At 38.9% G+C, this 16,434-nt stretch overlaps 1 protein-coding gene across 3 annotated transcripts in view; it reads left to right on the top strand.

The window, feature by feature from the left end:
* Positions 1–295: 295 nt before the first annotated feature.
* LOC130592944 (ras-related protein Rab-10-like) overlaps positions 296–16,434 on the top strand; it is a 31,544-nt gene continuing 15,405 nt past the window's right edge. For all 3 annotated transcript variants that reach the window (XM_057397697.1, XM_057397698.1, XM_057397696.1), the window contains exons 1-3: positions 296–496; positions 6,607–6,667; positions 7,757–7,895. In XM_057397697.1, coding sequence (XP_057253680.1) covers positions 328–496; positions 6,607–6,667; positions 7,757–7,895 — 369 coding nt within the window. In that variant the 5' untranslated portion in view covers positions 296–327. The remainder of the gene's footprint in view (positions 497–6,606; positions 6,668–7,756; positions 7,896–16,434) is intronic.

Genomic DNA, 16,434 nt, shown 5'->3' with positions numbered 1-16,434 from the left:
AACATGCAGCCAGATAGCAAACCCAAAAGCAGACACATGCTTTATTCTTCCAAGCCGGTTTAAAAGCCGACTGAGGCCCGCGCCCCCACGCCCCGCAGCTCCGCACGCCACAGCGGCATCCGCCGCTCCCGGCGGCCCGGCCCACCTATGCCGGGCGGCGGTTGGCGGCCCCGCAATCGCCAGCGGAGATGGCGCGCGGCTCCCTCGCCCACACACCCGCAAGCGGGGGCGGTGCCCGCAACCTCTCAGCGGGCGGCCCCAGCCCCGCCCAGAATCGGCTTGGCCTCGGCCGGCCCGGCCCGGTCCGGTAGCCACTCGGGGCTCTCCATGGCGGGGCAGTGGCAGGGCGGTGCGGGGCAGCTGTCGCAGCCGCTGCTGGTGAAAATCGTGATGGCCGGGGAGTCCTGCGTGGGGAAGACCTCCATCGTGCGGAGGTACACGGAGCCCAGCTCGCCGCCCGCCGGCGCCCCCACCTCCTCCTACTTGGCCACGATCGGTGAGTGACCGCGGGCCGGCGACGGCGTCAGGATTACCGGCTCTGCCGGCGCTCTCCCGCGTCCCTTGGTGCCCGCCAGCCCGCCGCACGGCCCAGCAGCCCCGCCGTGTGGCTGTGGGCACGGCAGCGCTCGCTGTCGCCCTGAGGGGCTGGCGTGTGTCCCAGCGGGCCAGCGGACGCCTGGGCGCCCGCCTCGCACCCGCCCTCTGAGTAGCCGTTCCCTCCCCGGGAGCGCCTCACGGCCGCGGGCCCTTTCAAACAGAGCCTGCCCGGCGCTGACTGTGTCCGAGGTGTCAGATCTCCCTCTTATCTATCGCATGTGTCCAGCCACGTCTAGCGGAGTAAACCTTTGTAGAGGTTTGACAGCGTGTCAGGAAAGATGTCATCCTGGCTCCAGAACCGTTCTGTGCAGGCTGTTGGTCTGGGGCATTCGGAACCTACTCTTAAACTTACGGCAACAACTTGTTTCTTACTTCTTACTGCCTACAACTCCAGACAGAGGCCCTGTTGCTATACACCAGTCTGGGTGCAGAGGATACGTTATCTACTTTAGAGGGTTGCTAGACATCAGTAAAATGACCAGTTCCTTCATCTTTCATACCAGAAAAGGATTTAACTTTGTGCTGATAATTTTAAGGTTATAAAATCAAGATACATTCTACTGTAGATAGTCATGTAAGTGATTATTAAAGCAGGTCCGTTGCTGTGATGGACATCACTAACTCTGCCAGACCAAGGTGGTTTTGCTGCCCTGCTGTGCTGCCTCCCGGGCACTTCTGCAGGTGGGGAATGATGGGGAGCCCCCATTGTCACGGTGTGACAGCCCCGTGGTGCCCTGGGGAATGGCAAGTTGACTATCCATATGGTGAAAACATATAATGTGGGTGCACTGCTTTGATTTGCTGTGGAGATTTCATAGAATCATAGAATCACCTAGGTTGGAAAAGACCTTTGAGATCATGAAGTCCAGCCATTGCCCCAGGACTGCAAAAGACCACCGCTAAACCTTATCACTTAGGGCCTCATCTACATGGGTTTTGAACACTTCCAGGGATGGTGTTTTCCTCAATTTCTGGTTGGGAAATTTTCAGTTTTAGAAGTTTCTGTGTCTGTAAGAGTTTTTTGTTTTTTTTTTTTCTGTGCTCTTGAAGAGGAAGTTAAAGTATGCACAAGAAATTGTGTGTTTTTGCATTTGGAATATGCATGGTCCTGTTTTTTTATTTTTCAGTGTGAGATGAGTTGGTAAATAACAGGTAGTAGTTGGTCCAGGGAATACTTACTGTAAGTAAGGTGACTTGACCTACTCACATTAGAACGGCTGAACTTAAACCACTTTGTATTTTCTTACCCACTCTTGCAAAGCAGCTCTGAAACCAACACAAACAAAAAATGAAGAACTCTACTAGCATTACAGTAATGAAATTGATCCTTACAACAGGCAACTTGTTACCAGGCTTAGCAAGGAGTCCCAAAGAATTGCCATGAAAATAAATATCAGCTTTGTTGATGTGTTTCATATTGGAATATAGATTTCTGACCATGAAGTTATTATTTTGAGACACAATTTCATTTACTCTTAATTCAGTCCACTGCAGAGTCAAAAACTCTTGTATGGTGGTGATATTAAAAATACATTTTCCAATTTGTGGGTTGAAATAGTTTAAGTTTGGATAGAAGAGCTTTGTGACAGTTATGGACTTAATAATATTACTAATTTTATTACTGTTCCTGAATCCTGTTCTCATGAGATTTAAAACTTTTTAAACAAATGTTTAACTGAAATGTAAATTTATCATATATATGTGGTATTTGTAACCTGATGTGATTTTAAAGTTATTTCTGAAGTATCGTGTTCTATTTAATTCCCTCTGAGGAGGTATATTAGAGCTTAAACTTTTGAAACAAATGGGAGTGTGAGTGGTGGCTTACAAAAGAGTAATATTGGAAGTGGAAGTTTCTTTTTCATGAAGACAGCTACAACTGAGAGCATGGCTTTTTGGTCGTGGCTCAGAACGGTGTAAAGGAAATGCAATAGTTTTTCTGTTCATGATGTCTTCTCCCTTTGTGTTGACACCATCAAACCAAATAACTTATTTCATCTGGACGCCTTTTTATTTCGTACAAGCTCAGTCATATGATCTCTATCTGTCATGCAGCCTATTCATGCAGTTCATCTGATGCTAATTGATTTTTCACCCTACCTGTCCAGCTGAAATGGTGATTTGAGTAGAGGAAAGATTATCTAGGCTGTTCAGTCTTTCAGCCATCTGAGTTCCCTGACAAAATCATGTGCCTTCCTTAGTGGCAAAGGGCGGTAGGCACAGAAGTTAAAAGGTTTTTGGAAGTCTCATTTCTGTCTCATCATGAATCAGTTTTGTGTTACTGGGAAAAATACGAGCGTTATTGCGGGGGGGGGGGGGGGAACCCAAACCCAAACCCAAACCCAAACCCAAGCAAACATTTTGTAATAGGCTTCTGTAGTGGTGGACTTTTATAAAATAATGTATTTTGTAGTTAGTTTAAAAAAAAAGAAAAGCCTCCACAGTAAATTTTCATTGAAAGCTCCTTACGCAGCACTTAAACACTCAAGGCTGTGTGCCCTTCCTCCTTTGCAATTATGCAGTTTGAGTAAATTATAAGTAGATATAGTTTTCTAATAAAACTTACATGCATCAGAAGTCAAATGCATTGTATTATGAATAGACTATAAAGAATAAATGTTTTTGTTTAAACAATGGCATTGCGTATAAAGCCATAGAGAATGTTTATGACACACACCCCCACCCCCCACCCCCCCCATTTGTATGCGAGTGAGCAGGACTGTGATCTGCCAGGATGCGAGGTGGTTATTTTACTGTATTACAGTGGGGTCCCACAACATTCATGTTTTCTGAGAGAAACATTTCTGTAGAGGTGCGAGTCCTCCCAAATCTGTCATAGTTGGAAGTGCTACAACTCCCACTTCAGGATTTAAAAAAAAATGAAAATATTATTTTGATTATTTTTTTCCCTAAAAAAAAAAATTACTCAAAAAATACATATTTATTCAGAACAAGATTCCCTGATACTCACTTTAGAAGGAAATAAAGTAGAGTTAATCAATAAAAATTATTCCAGTTGACAGTAAACATGTCCTGTTGGGTTAACAACATTAGTAGTAGTCTGCATCTTAATTTTATTTGTTGTTTTTTTTTTACAAGGCTGTTTTTTTTTTGTCACTCTTACTTTCTTAGCAAGCTATCTGAAGCCGTGAATTGCTTTTTTTCACCACAACAGTAATTATCAGTACTCCTGACTGCTTAGATGCCATTGTGCTTCAGATATGCTTTGGCATATGCAGGAGGATTCAAGTAATGCACCAATAGCTAGTAAGCATTAAGTACAGGTAGGCCTCACACGGTGGAAACTCGACCCGCAACATCTCTCTGGGCACTTGTCTAGCTCAGGTGCAGGAGTGATACCAACTGCTTCCTTCCTTGTAGAGTTGAAGACTGTCCTGGTTTCGGCTGTGTGACAGTAAATAGGCTAGGTAGAACTACACCTGCGCATGTACCCCTCTCTGTTCATGCTGTCACTTTTGCATCCTGCCAAGCTGCTCAAACTCACATTTTCACTGGATAAACATAGTGGGTTTTTTGGGCCTTTTATGTCAGTAACTTGCCAGCTGTACTGGGATGAAAAGCATGTTGTAATTTTCTAGGCCTTCTCGAAGGACTTTTGCAGCTGGCCAAATACTATTTTATAGATATTGAGGAAAGAGAGGGGCAATTCACAGCTGAATTCCCCTGTGACTGACTGTTTTGGTACTTTTTAGGTGCACTAGTCCTAATATGGGTATATTTATTGTTTGGAATATAAATAAAGGAAATTAATCTTGTGGCTTTAAGACTTGGAAATAACAATTAGAATTTGAACTTATACCCGTCTTACCACTGTTTGGTTTTATCTGACAGCTTAAAAGAAGCAAGTACAAGCTGTTGCAGTCAAATAACATGTCAAGAGCAATAATCAATGCTTGCTTTGTTATGTTGATCATGTTGTGTAATACATGGGCTTAAAAGCATCTGAAATCTGTGAGCTGTCTTTGGCATTATATTTCTAATTTTTCTTTTCTGTCTTTCCAATTTGCTAAGTTTGCTGGAAATTTCATATAAAGACATGAACAATTCATGCATGCAGAACATATTGACTTCTGTTTTTCACTAACATTCATTGGCCTTTTAGGTCAATAAATTTTGAAGTTGACTTAAGAAGTCAATAAGCCTGATTTTAATTTAGATTAAGTTTTAGTCTGATTCAGCACTCTGCTTCCCTTTTTATAAATAAAAAAAGCTTATAGCAATTTATTATTAAAATGTATGTCAACTAAGAACTGTTTCCTATAGGTCTGGGAATCCCTGGATGGATTGTAACTTTTTACTATATTCCCAATGCACCATTTGAAAGTGACATTTCAGCCTCCCAGTGCATACTCTGTCTCTCTCAACTGCTTTAATGTCAATTGTAGGAAGTGATACAGATAATTAAACAAACCATGTGAATTTCAGGAGCAAATGTTTCCATCACATTAGAGTTCCACTTTACGTGAGCAAATTTGACTTAAATTACATTTCCATCTGACATTATTAATTCCATCAAGGAAGCTTTGTTTAATATTAATTACAGATATCAATTAATATTATTTCATCTTTCCATTGGAGCTTCAATAAAAAATCATCAAGTGAAGGACATGATCATCATAATAATTTTAAAAATCCACCTAAACTCTTTTACCACATACACACAAAAATATTAATAGCATTGGAATCATGCATGTGAGAGTGTACTTGCCAAAGTTTTGTGCACAATACATCTGTCAGTAAAAAGGAAGGGAGCATTTCCTCTACTGCAGTTTTGGTTTACTGCCATGGATGCTTTCCTTTGATGAAGTAATTTGGCAGACAGATTGTTACAGAAATTAGTACAATGGTATTAATTTACAATTTTTGTGCCTTTTCAGTCTGTTTAGTTCTTTCAAATGGCATTGCTACTGGTGAAAAGCCACTCTGAAGTCATGTTAAGGAGTTGTATTTTGACCTTAGGGAATTTTGACTGTGCAGTACGGGGAGCAATTCCAATGTCACCTTCACTTAATATACTTGACAAAAATAGCCTTATTGTTGGAAGGAAAAAAATTGAGCAGAGAAATTATCAAATATGATTTCAAATTTCAGCAATAAAATAATTGGGGAAAAAATGGTTAACTGTGAGAAAATGTGTCAGTCTAAGGCAGCAGCTGATGGCTGGAAGATTCCAATACTAAGATTAGACCTTCAACAAATCATAAATCCAGGTATCATCTACCACATTTGGAGTACCAGCACTCTAAATTATGAGGAAAGTATCTTTGAGGAAAGATCTGTAGTGTATGTAGAGACAACATTCTGCACCAATTTCAAGTGCTAATGCTTGATTTTAGCACTAGATCTGGGATATACAGTGATTAAGGCTGTAGAGACAATCCTCTTCATTTTGAATGAAATCCAGTGTGTGTTTGACTTTACATTGAACTAGTACAGCTAATTCCTACTTCTGTTCATGTAATTCTAGATTTTTTTATTTTTATTTTTTTTTCTTTTAGGGATTTGGAAGTAAGGCCAGAAAAATGGTGCTGTACATATAACAGTTTTGTAAGCATTTCTACCTCCCCATTCATAGCTGCCACACTGTCATGATGAAACTGGAAACAACTGAAATCATCAATATTTTTGTCCAGTACTATTGTGTATAGGCCATGAAACTGCTGTTGTGTCACTTGCCTATTCATAGAAATACCTACCTGTAGTTTCAGAGAATCTGCACCTTTGCTTTGGCCTGCCCCTCCATTGCTTTGTATTGGCATTGCTTTGCGTTGTATTTGTGTAATGTATTGGCACATATCTGTTTTCACCATTGAGTAATTCCCTTTTACAGCTTGAATTTTGAATGTCTATGGTTGGCTAGTTATTCTGTTTGATATAATTCCTTCTCACTTTCTGTTCAAAATTGCATGATAACTAGAGCTAAGAAACACTCTTCAAAGGGAATCCATGTTGTTACGAGAAATGTTACAGATTTTCTTTTTCTTCTAGGCATTGATTTTAAAGTAAAGTCAGTAACGTTTAATGATACAAGAGTGAAACTTCAAATATGGTAAGTTTTAATATATATTACAAATGAGAGCCAACTAAATTACATTACAGCATGAAAAATCTCATCTGCTTTTAATTGTGTATCTTCCTAAAGTGCAGCTGTTCCTACTAGGTCATTTTAAGATTAGAATTTGGCCTAGGGGAACAAATCTTTTGCAGTAACTAATGTAAGTTAATAAGAGGGTTGTCGTCAGGTTGCTTTAACAATAAAACTTGCAGCATACAAGCAATGAATATCTACGATCCATACTAAGCATATTTAATTGTGTAGGAATACTGAGGGAAGTGACAATGCAAGAAAATTTTACATTTCATTACCCATCAAATGCATGTTTGAAAGGGTCACCAAGAGAAAGTTAGTAAGATTAATCTTTGGGAACCTGCACTCTGTTTTTTGGTTTTGAAGTTTTTCTGAGAGCTATGTAGGGCTACTGACAGCCATCTCTCCAGGCATCCAATACTGAAGGTTATTTATATTCACCAGTATTTAACTTCTCAAGAAGTAACTCTGTACATTAATTATCTGACCAGTATTAGATCTGCAGTTTTTCCATCTCAGGTTTTAATATCAATGGCTTGTAGACTTGTTTACAGCTTTCTTAAGGCACAGTTCTGTGTAGGAATCTCTGCATCCCTGTACTTTATGTCTTTTTCAAAAAATCTGACTTCTGTCTAAACCAGCTTACTGTCTTTGTCACAGTTTACAAAGGGTTTGTCAGATTGTGGGATGTCATCTGACTCCTGCAGTGCTTGTACTTGAGATTTTTTTTTAAATCACCTGAGTAGTACTGATCTTAATGATTATGTATATGAAGAAGCGGTGATGTTACACTCAGTCTTCAACCTCTGGTTTACCTTCCCTAGTAGGGCTGTAGTATTCAGAATAAATTTCCAGGGTATTTCTTTCACTGCTCCGTCTGCCACCCAGATTCTCTCTCATCCTTATCTTGTTCCTTTCATGTCAGGGGATGCCACTCAGAATCTGGAGGATGCTCCTTAAAATGATTTTTCTTGGGAGTTCTGCAGTTTGATCATCCTTGTTTTTCTGTGTTTTTTTTGTGTGTGTGTGATATCTTACAATTTCTTTCAGGGATACGGCTGGCCAGGAACGATTCCATACACTTAGTACTAGCTATTTTCGTGGCGCACAAGGCTTTGTTCTAGTATATGACATCACAAATTTGGACAGTTTTCACAGTATAACAAGCTGGATGAGAGACATACATGAGGTAAATATGTCTAACAGTGGTTCATCTCTTATGGAAGATGGTTAATGAGTTACTGCAGTTAATGTTTTAAATGACTGCACGAGATCTATTCTTGTCCTTTGAGCTGCATGTTTCTAACCAGAATTTCTTACATTTAACTCAGCGCACAATATAACAGTAAGATTACTGTTATCTGGAACTGGAATACAGTGTATCTGATCCAGGAGAAGCCTGTGTTGATGCAGGAGTGTTTTCTGAAGTACTTTTAAATAAAACATAGCTTCCAATCTGGTTTTGCACATATAGAGTTATGGTGCTTTAATCACTGGTGTGAATCACAGAATCATAGAACAGTTTGGGCTGGAAACAACTTTGAGATCATCTAGTTCCAAACCCCCTGCCATGGGCATGGACACCTCCCACTAGACCAGGTTGCTCACGACCCTGTCCAACCCAAGATTTTACTTTGCTTCCATGTTAGAATTCCATATCACAGCTAGTTATTTCCCTTTCCTAATGTCATTACTTTAGTGGAGTTACCTCATCCGAGGAATCAAAAGAAACAAATCAAACATCCTCTTTGTCCCTTCTGGATATTGCTTTTGAGAGGATGGTTTCAAGAGTGAAGAACTGGAGGAAGAAAGAGAAAATTCTGTTTTGGTGGCAGTGAACTGTTTGTAGCTCAGCTGCTTGTGCTACTGCAACCGGAAACATGTTTTCATGTGATGTAGGAAGTGATTCAGCAGCACATGGCTACCAGATGGGTCATATGTTCCCACCTACCTTCCTGCTCCTGGCTTCCATGTGCTGCTTCTGGAGCTTGTTGGAGCCCTCTGAGGTTCACTGTAACTTTATAGCATGGTAAGAAACTAACAGTTTATATAGTTTTATGCTCCATCAGTGAGTTTAAGAGGTTCACAGAAAGGTTTAACAGTTATCAGAGTTGTCCTGAGTTAAACAGGTAGGAGCAGGAGGGCCAGCAGAAGAACATGTGCAAACAATGTGAGGAAGGAACCAGGAAGGGAGGAGTGGGCAGGCCCTTAGACACTGGATTGTTCAGCTGTCTGTAACCCTGTACCCTGAGTCTTCATTGCTAGGTCTCTTTTGATGTTTTCTCTGTTAGGTAGAGGCAGGTCAGTTTCAGAATAGAATAATTCATCTGGAAAGGACCTACAGGGTTCACCTGGTCCAGCTGCCTGACCACTTCAGGGCTGAACGAAAGTTAAAGCATATTCTTAAGAGCTTTGTCTAAATGACTCTTAAACACTAACAGGCATAGGACATTGACCTCCTCTCTAGGAAGCCTGTTCCAGTGTTTGACCATGCTCCTGGTAAATAAGTGTTTCTTAATGTCTAGTCAAAACCTCCCCTGATGCTCCTTTGAGCCATACCCACGTGTCCTGTCACTGGATACGAGGGAAAAGAGATCAGTACCTCCTTTTACACTTCCCCTCCTTGGGAAGCCATAGAGAGCAATGTGGTTGCCCTGAGCAGTAGTCTCAAAGTTTGTAGTTAGCATGCTTGTATAAGTTGGTATGCTTGTGAACGAATCCAAGCAAGGTAGTGTTCTCTTTTGATTAAAATCAAGTAAACAGTCAGGCAGCTTTTTGTAATGCTCTGTGAATGGGTAGGAATATGACATGACTGATAGGAGAGTTTGTCTTGGGAAAGCAGGCACAAAGTAAAACCATAAAAAACTTTATTTTTTCTCTTCACAGCTTCAGTATACAGATGAATTAATGCATTACACATGTTCATATATCTGATAATACATGCATTGGATATCTTATGCTCTTGGTAAAATATTACATTTATGTTACCTCAGTATTAAGACCATTACTATGGTGACCTAGTACATCATTGTTCTTCACCTTAAACCCACCTTAAAAGTTTTAGTGACAAACAGAGCCTAAGGTCAGTAATGTGTTACAAAGGAGGTGTGATGCTACAGTATTCTTAGTGGCTTTTCTGCACACACTTCAAGCTAACATGTGTTTTGTTACTTCTTTAAGAAAAGTGTGTACCCTCCTCCTGTTAAGCAAACCAGCAAAAGTCACAACTAGATATGCAACTTTTTGTACATTTTCATGGTTAGCTAACATTTAATTTGACACGCACTATGACAGCAGGTTTACTGCTATCGAAAGCTGAAAAAGGAGATTATCCACATATATCCATTTTTTATATATATAGCTTAAATATGCATATATCTGTGTATATAAATGTATATATAAAATACTGATCTGTCTTCACACTGTCCAGAGGGGTCATTTTTTCCTGTCATCTCTGATTAGGTCAACAGATTGATCTAGTGGGCTACAGTGCACAACCATAAGCACAAAGAAAGTATCAGGACTGTCAGGCTAGGGTGGAGGGAAGGATGGGACTAGCTTTTGCAACCACCATACAGCCTTAGATCTGCTTAAGTCAATCAGGAAATTGCACCTGCACAAGCCTGCTTTCCCTTTGTGACACTTAAAAGCTTTTGTGTAAACATACTCAAGCTGTTAATATTTATACTGTTCAATTGTGACCCCTGAAGGTACTTTGTTAGTTTAAATATTTTAAAATGGGAAAATACTCAATTTAAAACCGTTTCTGGGAATGTAAATTGCATGATTGATTGTACCAATCTCAAAACTAGCAATTAGTGAGTTTTGTAATAGAGCTAGATAATAATAAAAAATTTAATTCAGTCCTAGTGGGATATCAATTTCCGAAGTGTCTTGGAGAAAAATATATGGGGCAATTCATTGCAAAAGAAGTGTTTTTAAGCAATAGCTGTTAAAACACAGGGCATTTCATGAAAATTAATTACTTACTGGAGGTTGGTGACATTCCTGCATTTGCTTTGGTCTGTGAATGCAAGCCAGTATTTAATACCCAACAAATGCCTAGTATTAAACTGGCTGTTGCTACAGCACCCTTTAAAATATGGGAACATAGAAAAATATGAATAAAATTTTAAAAGAGAAAAGGCTGCAGGTTTTATTAAACACCAGACTAATAGGTAATGTAAAGCTTGCATCTGAGCCAATCAAACAGGATTTTTTGAGACAATTCAGTTATTACATTATGGTCCCACTTTTTTTGATTCTTTGTACGTAGAGATTTTAAGCAGGAAGTTTATTAAAATCCTGTCAGTGTGCTGAGCTGTTTTTACATGTTGAAATTAACAATCTAAGCAATTTAGCATTCCTGAAAAATCCACTGACTTTATAAAAACTGGTCAGACAGTGCTTTTACAATCAGATTACCAGTAATGTTGTCATTGTATTTCCATTATTTTAAGTGTGAAATACAGCAACTTTCCTATTAAGAATTAATTATTGTTAAAGGAAGTTTGAGACACAAATATGCTGTCATATCTGTATTGCTGTAAAATTTGTATTCAGAACTAGGGGAGACTGAGAAACATGACTGTGCTTAAGAAGCTTACTAGACAAATGCACTCACAGTTTAATATCTTAGGACATTATTGGCAAATCCAGTACAGGTATACTGGATTTGTAATGCACTCATTAAAAGCATGATAACTGCAGGAAATTTACGTTACTGAAACCATTCCTTATTTGTTGGATTGGGGGTCATGTCCAGTTTAAGGTGCTCCTCTTGTTGATACAGCTTTTAGCTATTGTATTCAGCTGTTCTGAAAGGCTCATTTTGCTTGGCCTTTAGAAATTAAAAACTGCGTAGCAAATTCATTTGCAGAAAACAATTCTTTCTGGGATGTTTTGAAAAATATTCCAGCCAACATATTGGCAAAAAGTTTCTCACAACAGAGTGGTCAAATGCTCAAACAAGTGCCATGAGAAGATCTGGAGATACTTAAAACTTGATTCAACAGGGCCTTAAGCAACCTGACCTGACTTTGAAATTGGCCTGTCTTTGGGCAGAGGGTAAGACCAGATGACTTCCAGAATTCTTTGCCAACCCAAATCACTCCATGATTCATGCATTGCATCTGAGTTTCCAAAAACTTTTTTACAGGGATAGTAGGTTCTAGTCTTCTTTTAAAACATTGGACTGGTTTTCATTGTGCTAGTCTCCTGCTGTGGCCATGAATGTGACATTACCAGTTTCCAACAATTATCTCCACACTGGAAATTCTCCGCTAGCGCAGAATTTTCTCTTGCAGTAGTGAGTCTTAGTTGACATAACTTAGTGTTCTTGGAATAGAATCATAGAATCATAGAATGGTTAGGGTTGGAAAGGACTTTAAGATCACCTAGTTCCAACCCCCCTGCCATGGGCAGGGACTCCTCACACTAGACAATGTCACCCAAGGCTCTGTCCAACCTGGTGCTGAACACTGCCAGGGATGAAGCATTCACAGCTTCCTTGGAGCAATTCATTCCAGTGTCTCACCACCCTCACAGTAAAGATCTTCTTCCTTATATCCAGTCTAGACTTCCCCTGTTTAAGTTTTAGCCTTTTATCCTTTGTCCTATCACTACAGTCCCTCATAGAATCCCTCCCCAGCATCCTTATAAGCCCCCTTCAGGTACTGGAAGGCTGCTATGAATATATTAGTTTTCTTTTTGTACTACCTGGGCAAGTGACATTTCAAGTAGGATAAAAAAGTGTCGATGTGTTGGGTCGCTGCTGTTTTTTGCATAGTGCCTTTTCTGATTCTGTTCATTTGATGCATCTGAGAGCTGAGATACTGGACTGTCTCTCAGAGTTTCTGTATCATACTTAAATAAAAGCAACACAGCAAATTGCTTTACAACTGTAAATTAGTTTGACTTCAAAATCTTCTGAGTTTTTCTTCCTCAGATGGGAAAGCTTGATGTCAAAAGGATCAAATTTTTCCAGTTCATAGATAGGTTTGTTGTTATGGTTCTGATAAGAACTGAAAATTATTGTTCTTATCACTTTACTAAGTTGGTTTATCTCTAATCCCAGATTGGTTTCAGGATAAATTGGTTTACATTTAGTCATGTCTATGTTTGCTAATAGATAAACAAATCCTTTAATTTGTTTATTTCCACTGAACTACTGGAAACAAGGCATTTGCCACTGAAGTCATGCAGTGGCACTTAGAAAAATACATGGAAAGCAACATGTAAGTGAGTCATAATATGAATGCTACTGGTGATGCTGTCAAAGAGATTATGAAGACAATGTATTCCTAACAAATTACTCTTCATTAATACAAAAGATATGTTTCTAGTGTCATCGTCTAGTAAGTAGGAAGAAGAAACTTCCAGCTTTATGGCCTTCCCCAGCTCTGCCCTCATCTTGCTCTATGACTATGTGTATCTTTTTCAGATCTGAAAAATTATATTAATGCTGCATTTCTTCTTCAAATGCAAGCTAATTATTACCTTAGTGTATGTATCAGGTATGGGTTCTTGATCTCACTGTTTGGACCTCCAAACAAACTTCTGTTCCCTTTTCAAACTGTAATAATTGTGTGTCAAAGTCATGAGGCCTTCACAGCTATGCCCTGGAAATTTGGTGGCGGGAAAAAGTGGTGATTCTTTAAGATCTATTTCTAGATAGATGGCTTTATAGAACAAGGAGTCTGGATGAGCTGATAATTATGGTCAGTTTGCTGCAGTGGAGGTTGAGGCCAGCCATTCACAGTAGAGTGTGCTTGCCATTTAAAAAGTGAAGGGATAGTTTCTTCCAATGATGTATAAGTACAAATGTGATGTAGTTCTTTTTCAATAAAGATGTCTCTGCTGCTTTTGATACTCATGCAATCATAGGATTACTTAGGTTGGAAAAGACATTTAAGATCATTGAGTCACACCACTAACCTAACACTGCCACGTCCACCACTAAACCATGTCCCTGCGTGAATTCGTAGGTGAATTGACAGCATTTCTGTGAAATTCTGCAAAATAAGAACAACTGTGGAAAAAATATTTGGGGAAAACCAAACAAACCGACCCCAAGAACTCACAACAAGTGACATACAAAAGGGATGAACAAGATATTTTCTCTTTTTGTATTTTTGATTTCTGTTAATAGCCACATAGTCAACCAAGTTCGGTGTCCAGGCTAGGTGAAAGTTGAGCAGTAATTAATGAAAAGCATGAATGGATGGCTCCTATCAGAGTAGGCTGCCAAAGCACACCATGGTATTATGGTGAGAGAGTCCAGTGTTCCTTATCTGGTCCATGGCACCACTTCATTGGGGGCTCTGCTGCTGCTCCCTCCTGTGGCCACTGGTCCAGGCAGCCTGGCTCCTGTCACCAGGAATCCAGCAGGGGAAAAAAACCTTTTGCCAAAACCTGATGGCTTCAAATTCTGCCAAACACTTCAAAAAACTTGGTCAGTCTTAGTAAAACTCTGGACTCCAATTTTTTGAGACATTAAAAAAAAACCAAAACAACAGGCTAGGTTTTCTCTGAGTTCAGATTATTTTTATTTAAAATTTTAATAAAATGTGAATTTTTAAATGTTAAAATCTGAAGAAAAACTGAAGAGAGTGAACCAAAAATCTGGATATTTTGGATTTTTGAGATACCAGGCAGAACAATTGGATTTGTTTCTTTCTTCTTTTTTTCTTTTTTACTTAATAAAAAAACAAAAAACAAACGACATCTTTTTGCCTTGATAAAATGGATGAAACTCTTAATAGTATTTTTCCATGGCATGGAAAAAAAATGTTTTCTGACACCATTAGCTTAGTCAGTGCTGACTTGCATAATAGCATCTTAGCGACTGTAAAATAACCATCCTCTTTTTGCTATGGATTTTTGCATTTGGAAAGCTTATTCCTGAGCTATAAATAAAGGAAGATGAAAATACACTTGAGCTTTTGGAAGCACTGAAGAGCCATATTTTTGGCCAATTCAAATCCGTGTACCTCTGCGTTTTTTATGCCAACTGAGCACATGGTCAAACGTCTGCCTAGTCATATTGACTTAATTTTTGAAGCCTTCATCTACATAATCAGTTTTCAGATTTTAAAATGGATGTCATTTTGGTGTGTAGTCTTAGTTTTCTAAAGGCAAGAAACTGCAAGATACCATCTTTAAAAAAGGAGCACTTTCAGTGCTTTGGTGGAGGATCCAGTCAAAGTGAAACTGCATTATTACATTATATCTATGTAGAAATAGTAGTTATTTGCTGAAATAAATAATTAGTGATTGATAATACTGATTAATACTTAGTGAAAGGCCTGGTATCTATAACATCCTTTAAATTTTGTTATTTTTGAAACTGTTTAAAAAGAACATTCCTACTGCAAAAGTTTGTGCAGTTTGTACAGAAATAAAGTTACAGGATGAATTTCATGGGTTTGTACACACAGTGTGCAAGTATTTTCCTTTGACCTTTTACTTTAAAGGAAAGTCAAATGTCACTTGTAAAACCTTCAGATACATTTAGTTTTCTTCCAAATAAAAAGTTGATTATGTGATGAGATGAAATTGTCTGTTTACCCTATATTAGGGTCTGATGTATATCATTTTATGTAGAAGAGCCATTGACCTTAATGAGTAAAGCTTCAGTACATTCTGAAACAGCCAGCATTTTTGTCAATTAATCCAGGTTAGATTGATTCATTATTTTAGGCCTGTATTTCATACTCTTATGTTAAGCTTCCTTCAATTTAATACTACATTATCTTGAACATCACCTGTGGGTTTGAAGTGTGATTAGCTGACTTTAAAATGAGAATGGATTAAAACAAATGAGATGGTGTTTCTTAATAATAAATTGTGCCTACTGCTGTATTCTTCAAATGAAGGAACTTAGTTATAAAAGTTCAGATAGACTAAAAATAATGATTCTGTCATCCTTTAATGAACAGAGATCTTTATGTGCATTTCTGTGAAGGGAGGGACATGTATGAGCTCTAAGGAGGGGGACTGTGCCTGATTTTGTCTTATGTTAGCAAAGTTATAAAAATTAAAACTCTTACGTTAAGCCAAGTTACACAAATTAAAACTTTGACAGAGATCAGAGATTTCATCAACATCCTTGTAGCAGATCTGCTGGCTGAGACCAGGCTTTCTGAGTCATCAGAGAAGCTGTTTGAGCATGTACTTTCAGAGTATAAGCCATGCGATCAGACCACATTAGCTTTAATTGTCTCTAGATTGAGACCCTCAGCTTTCTCCATTTAAGCACCAAAGGTAGTTTTAAATATGATTTTTACAACAAAAATAAGTTTTCAAATTCCACATGCTGTTGTAGAACTGTTCCCTTTCCTTGCCATTATTCTAGTCATGTATCCTTACAATGGCTTATCTTAAAATAACACTGATGTAAAGCACCCAATGCATTTCACAGTCATCATGGATGTAACTGGAGTGGAACGAAGGATGGAGACAAGGTCAAAAAGCTAGATTTTTCTTCCTTTTGAAATCAATGAGGTTTTTACATTTACTTCATTAAAAATCTATTGCCTTGTTCTGAGTGCCTTGGAATAATCAAACTTTTATGTTGAGTTTGAACACTTTGAATGTAATTTTACTGCCTGTGTGCAAATGTGAAGCACAGAGAGGTGCTCTTTCAAGTGCAGCAAATTCCTTCCTTTCTACTTGTGAGTGCTGAATGTAGACCTGACTCAAGCACTAATCCATGAGCCCATTACTTT

Source organism: Pezoporus wallicus, unplaced genomic scaffold (assembly GCF_028554395.1).
Source record: "Pezoporus wallicus isolate ANWC-B61680 ecotype Strahan unplaced genomic scaffold, APGP_CSIRO_Pwel_v1 contig_227, whole genome shotgun sequence".
Classification (NCBI taxonomy): Eukaryota; Metazoa; Chordata; class Aves; order Psittaciformes; family Psittacidae; genus Pezoporus; species Pezoporus wallicus.
The sequence above is the reverse complement of the archived record's forward strand: the minus strand, read 5'-3'. Positions and strand labels throughout refer to the sequence as shown.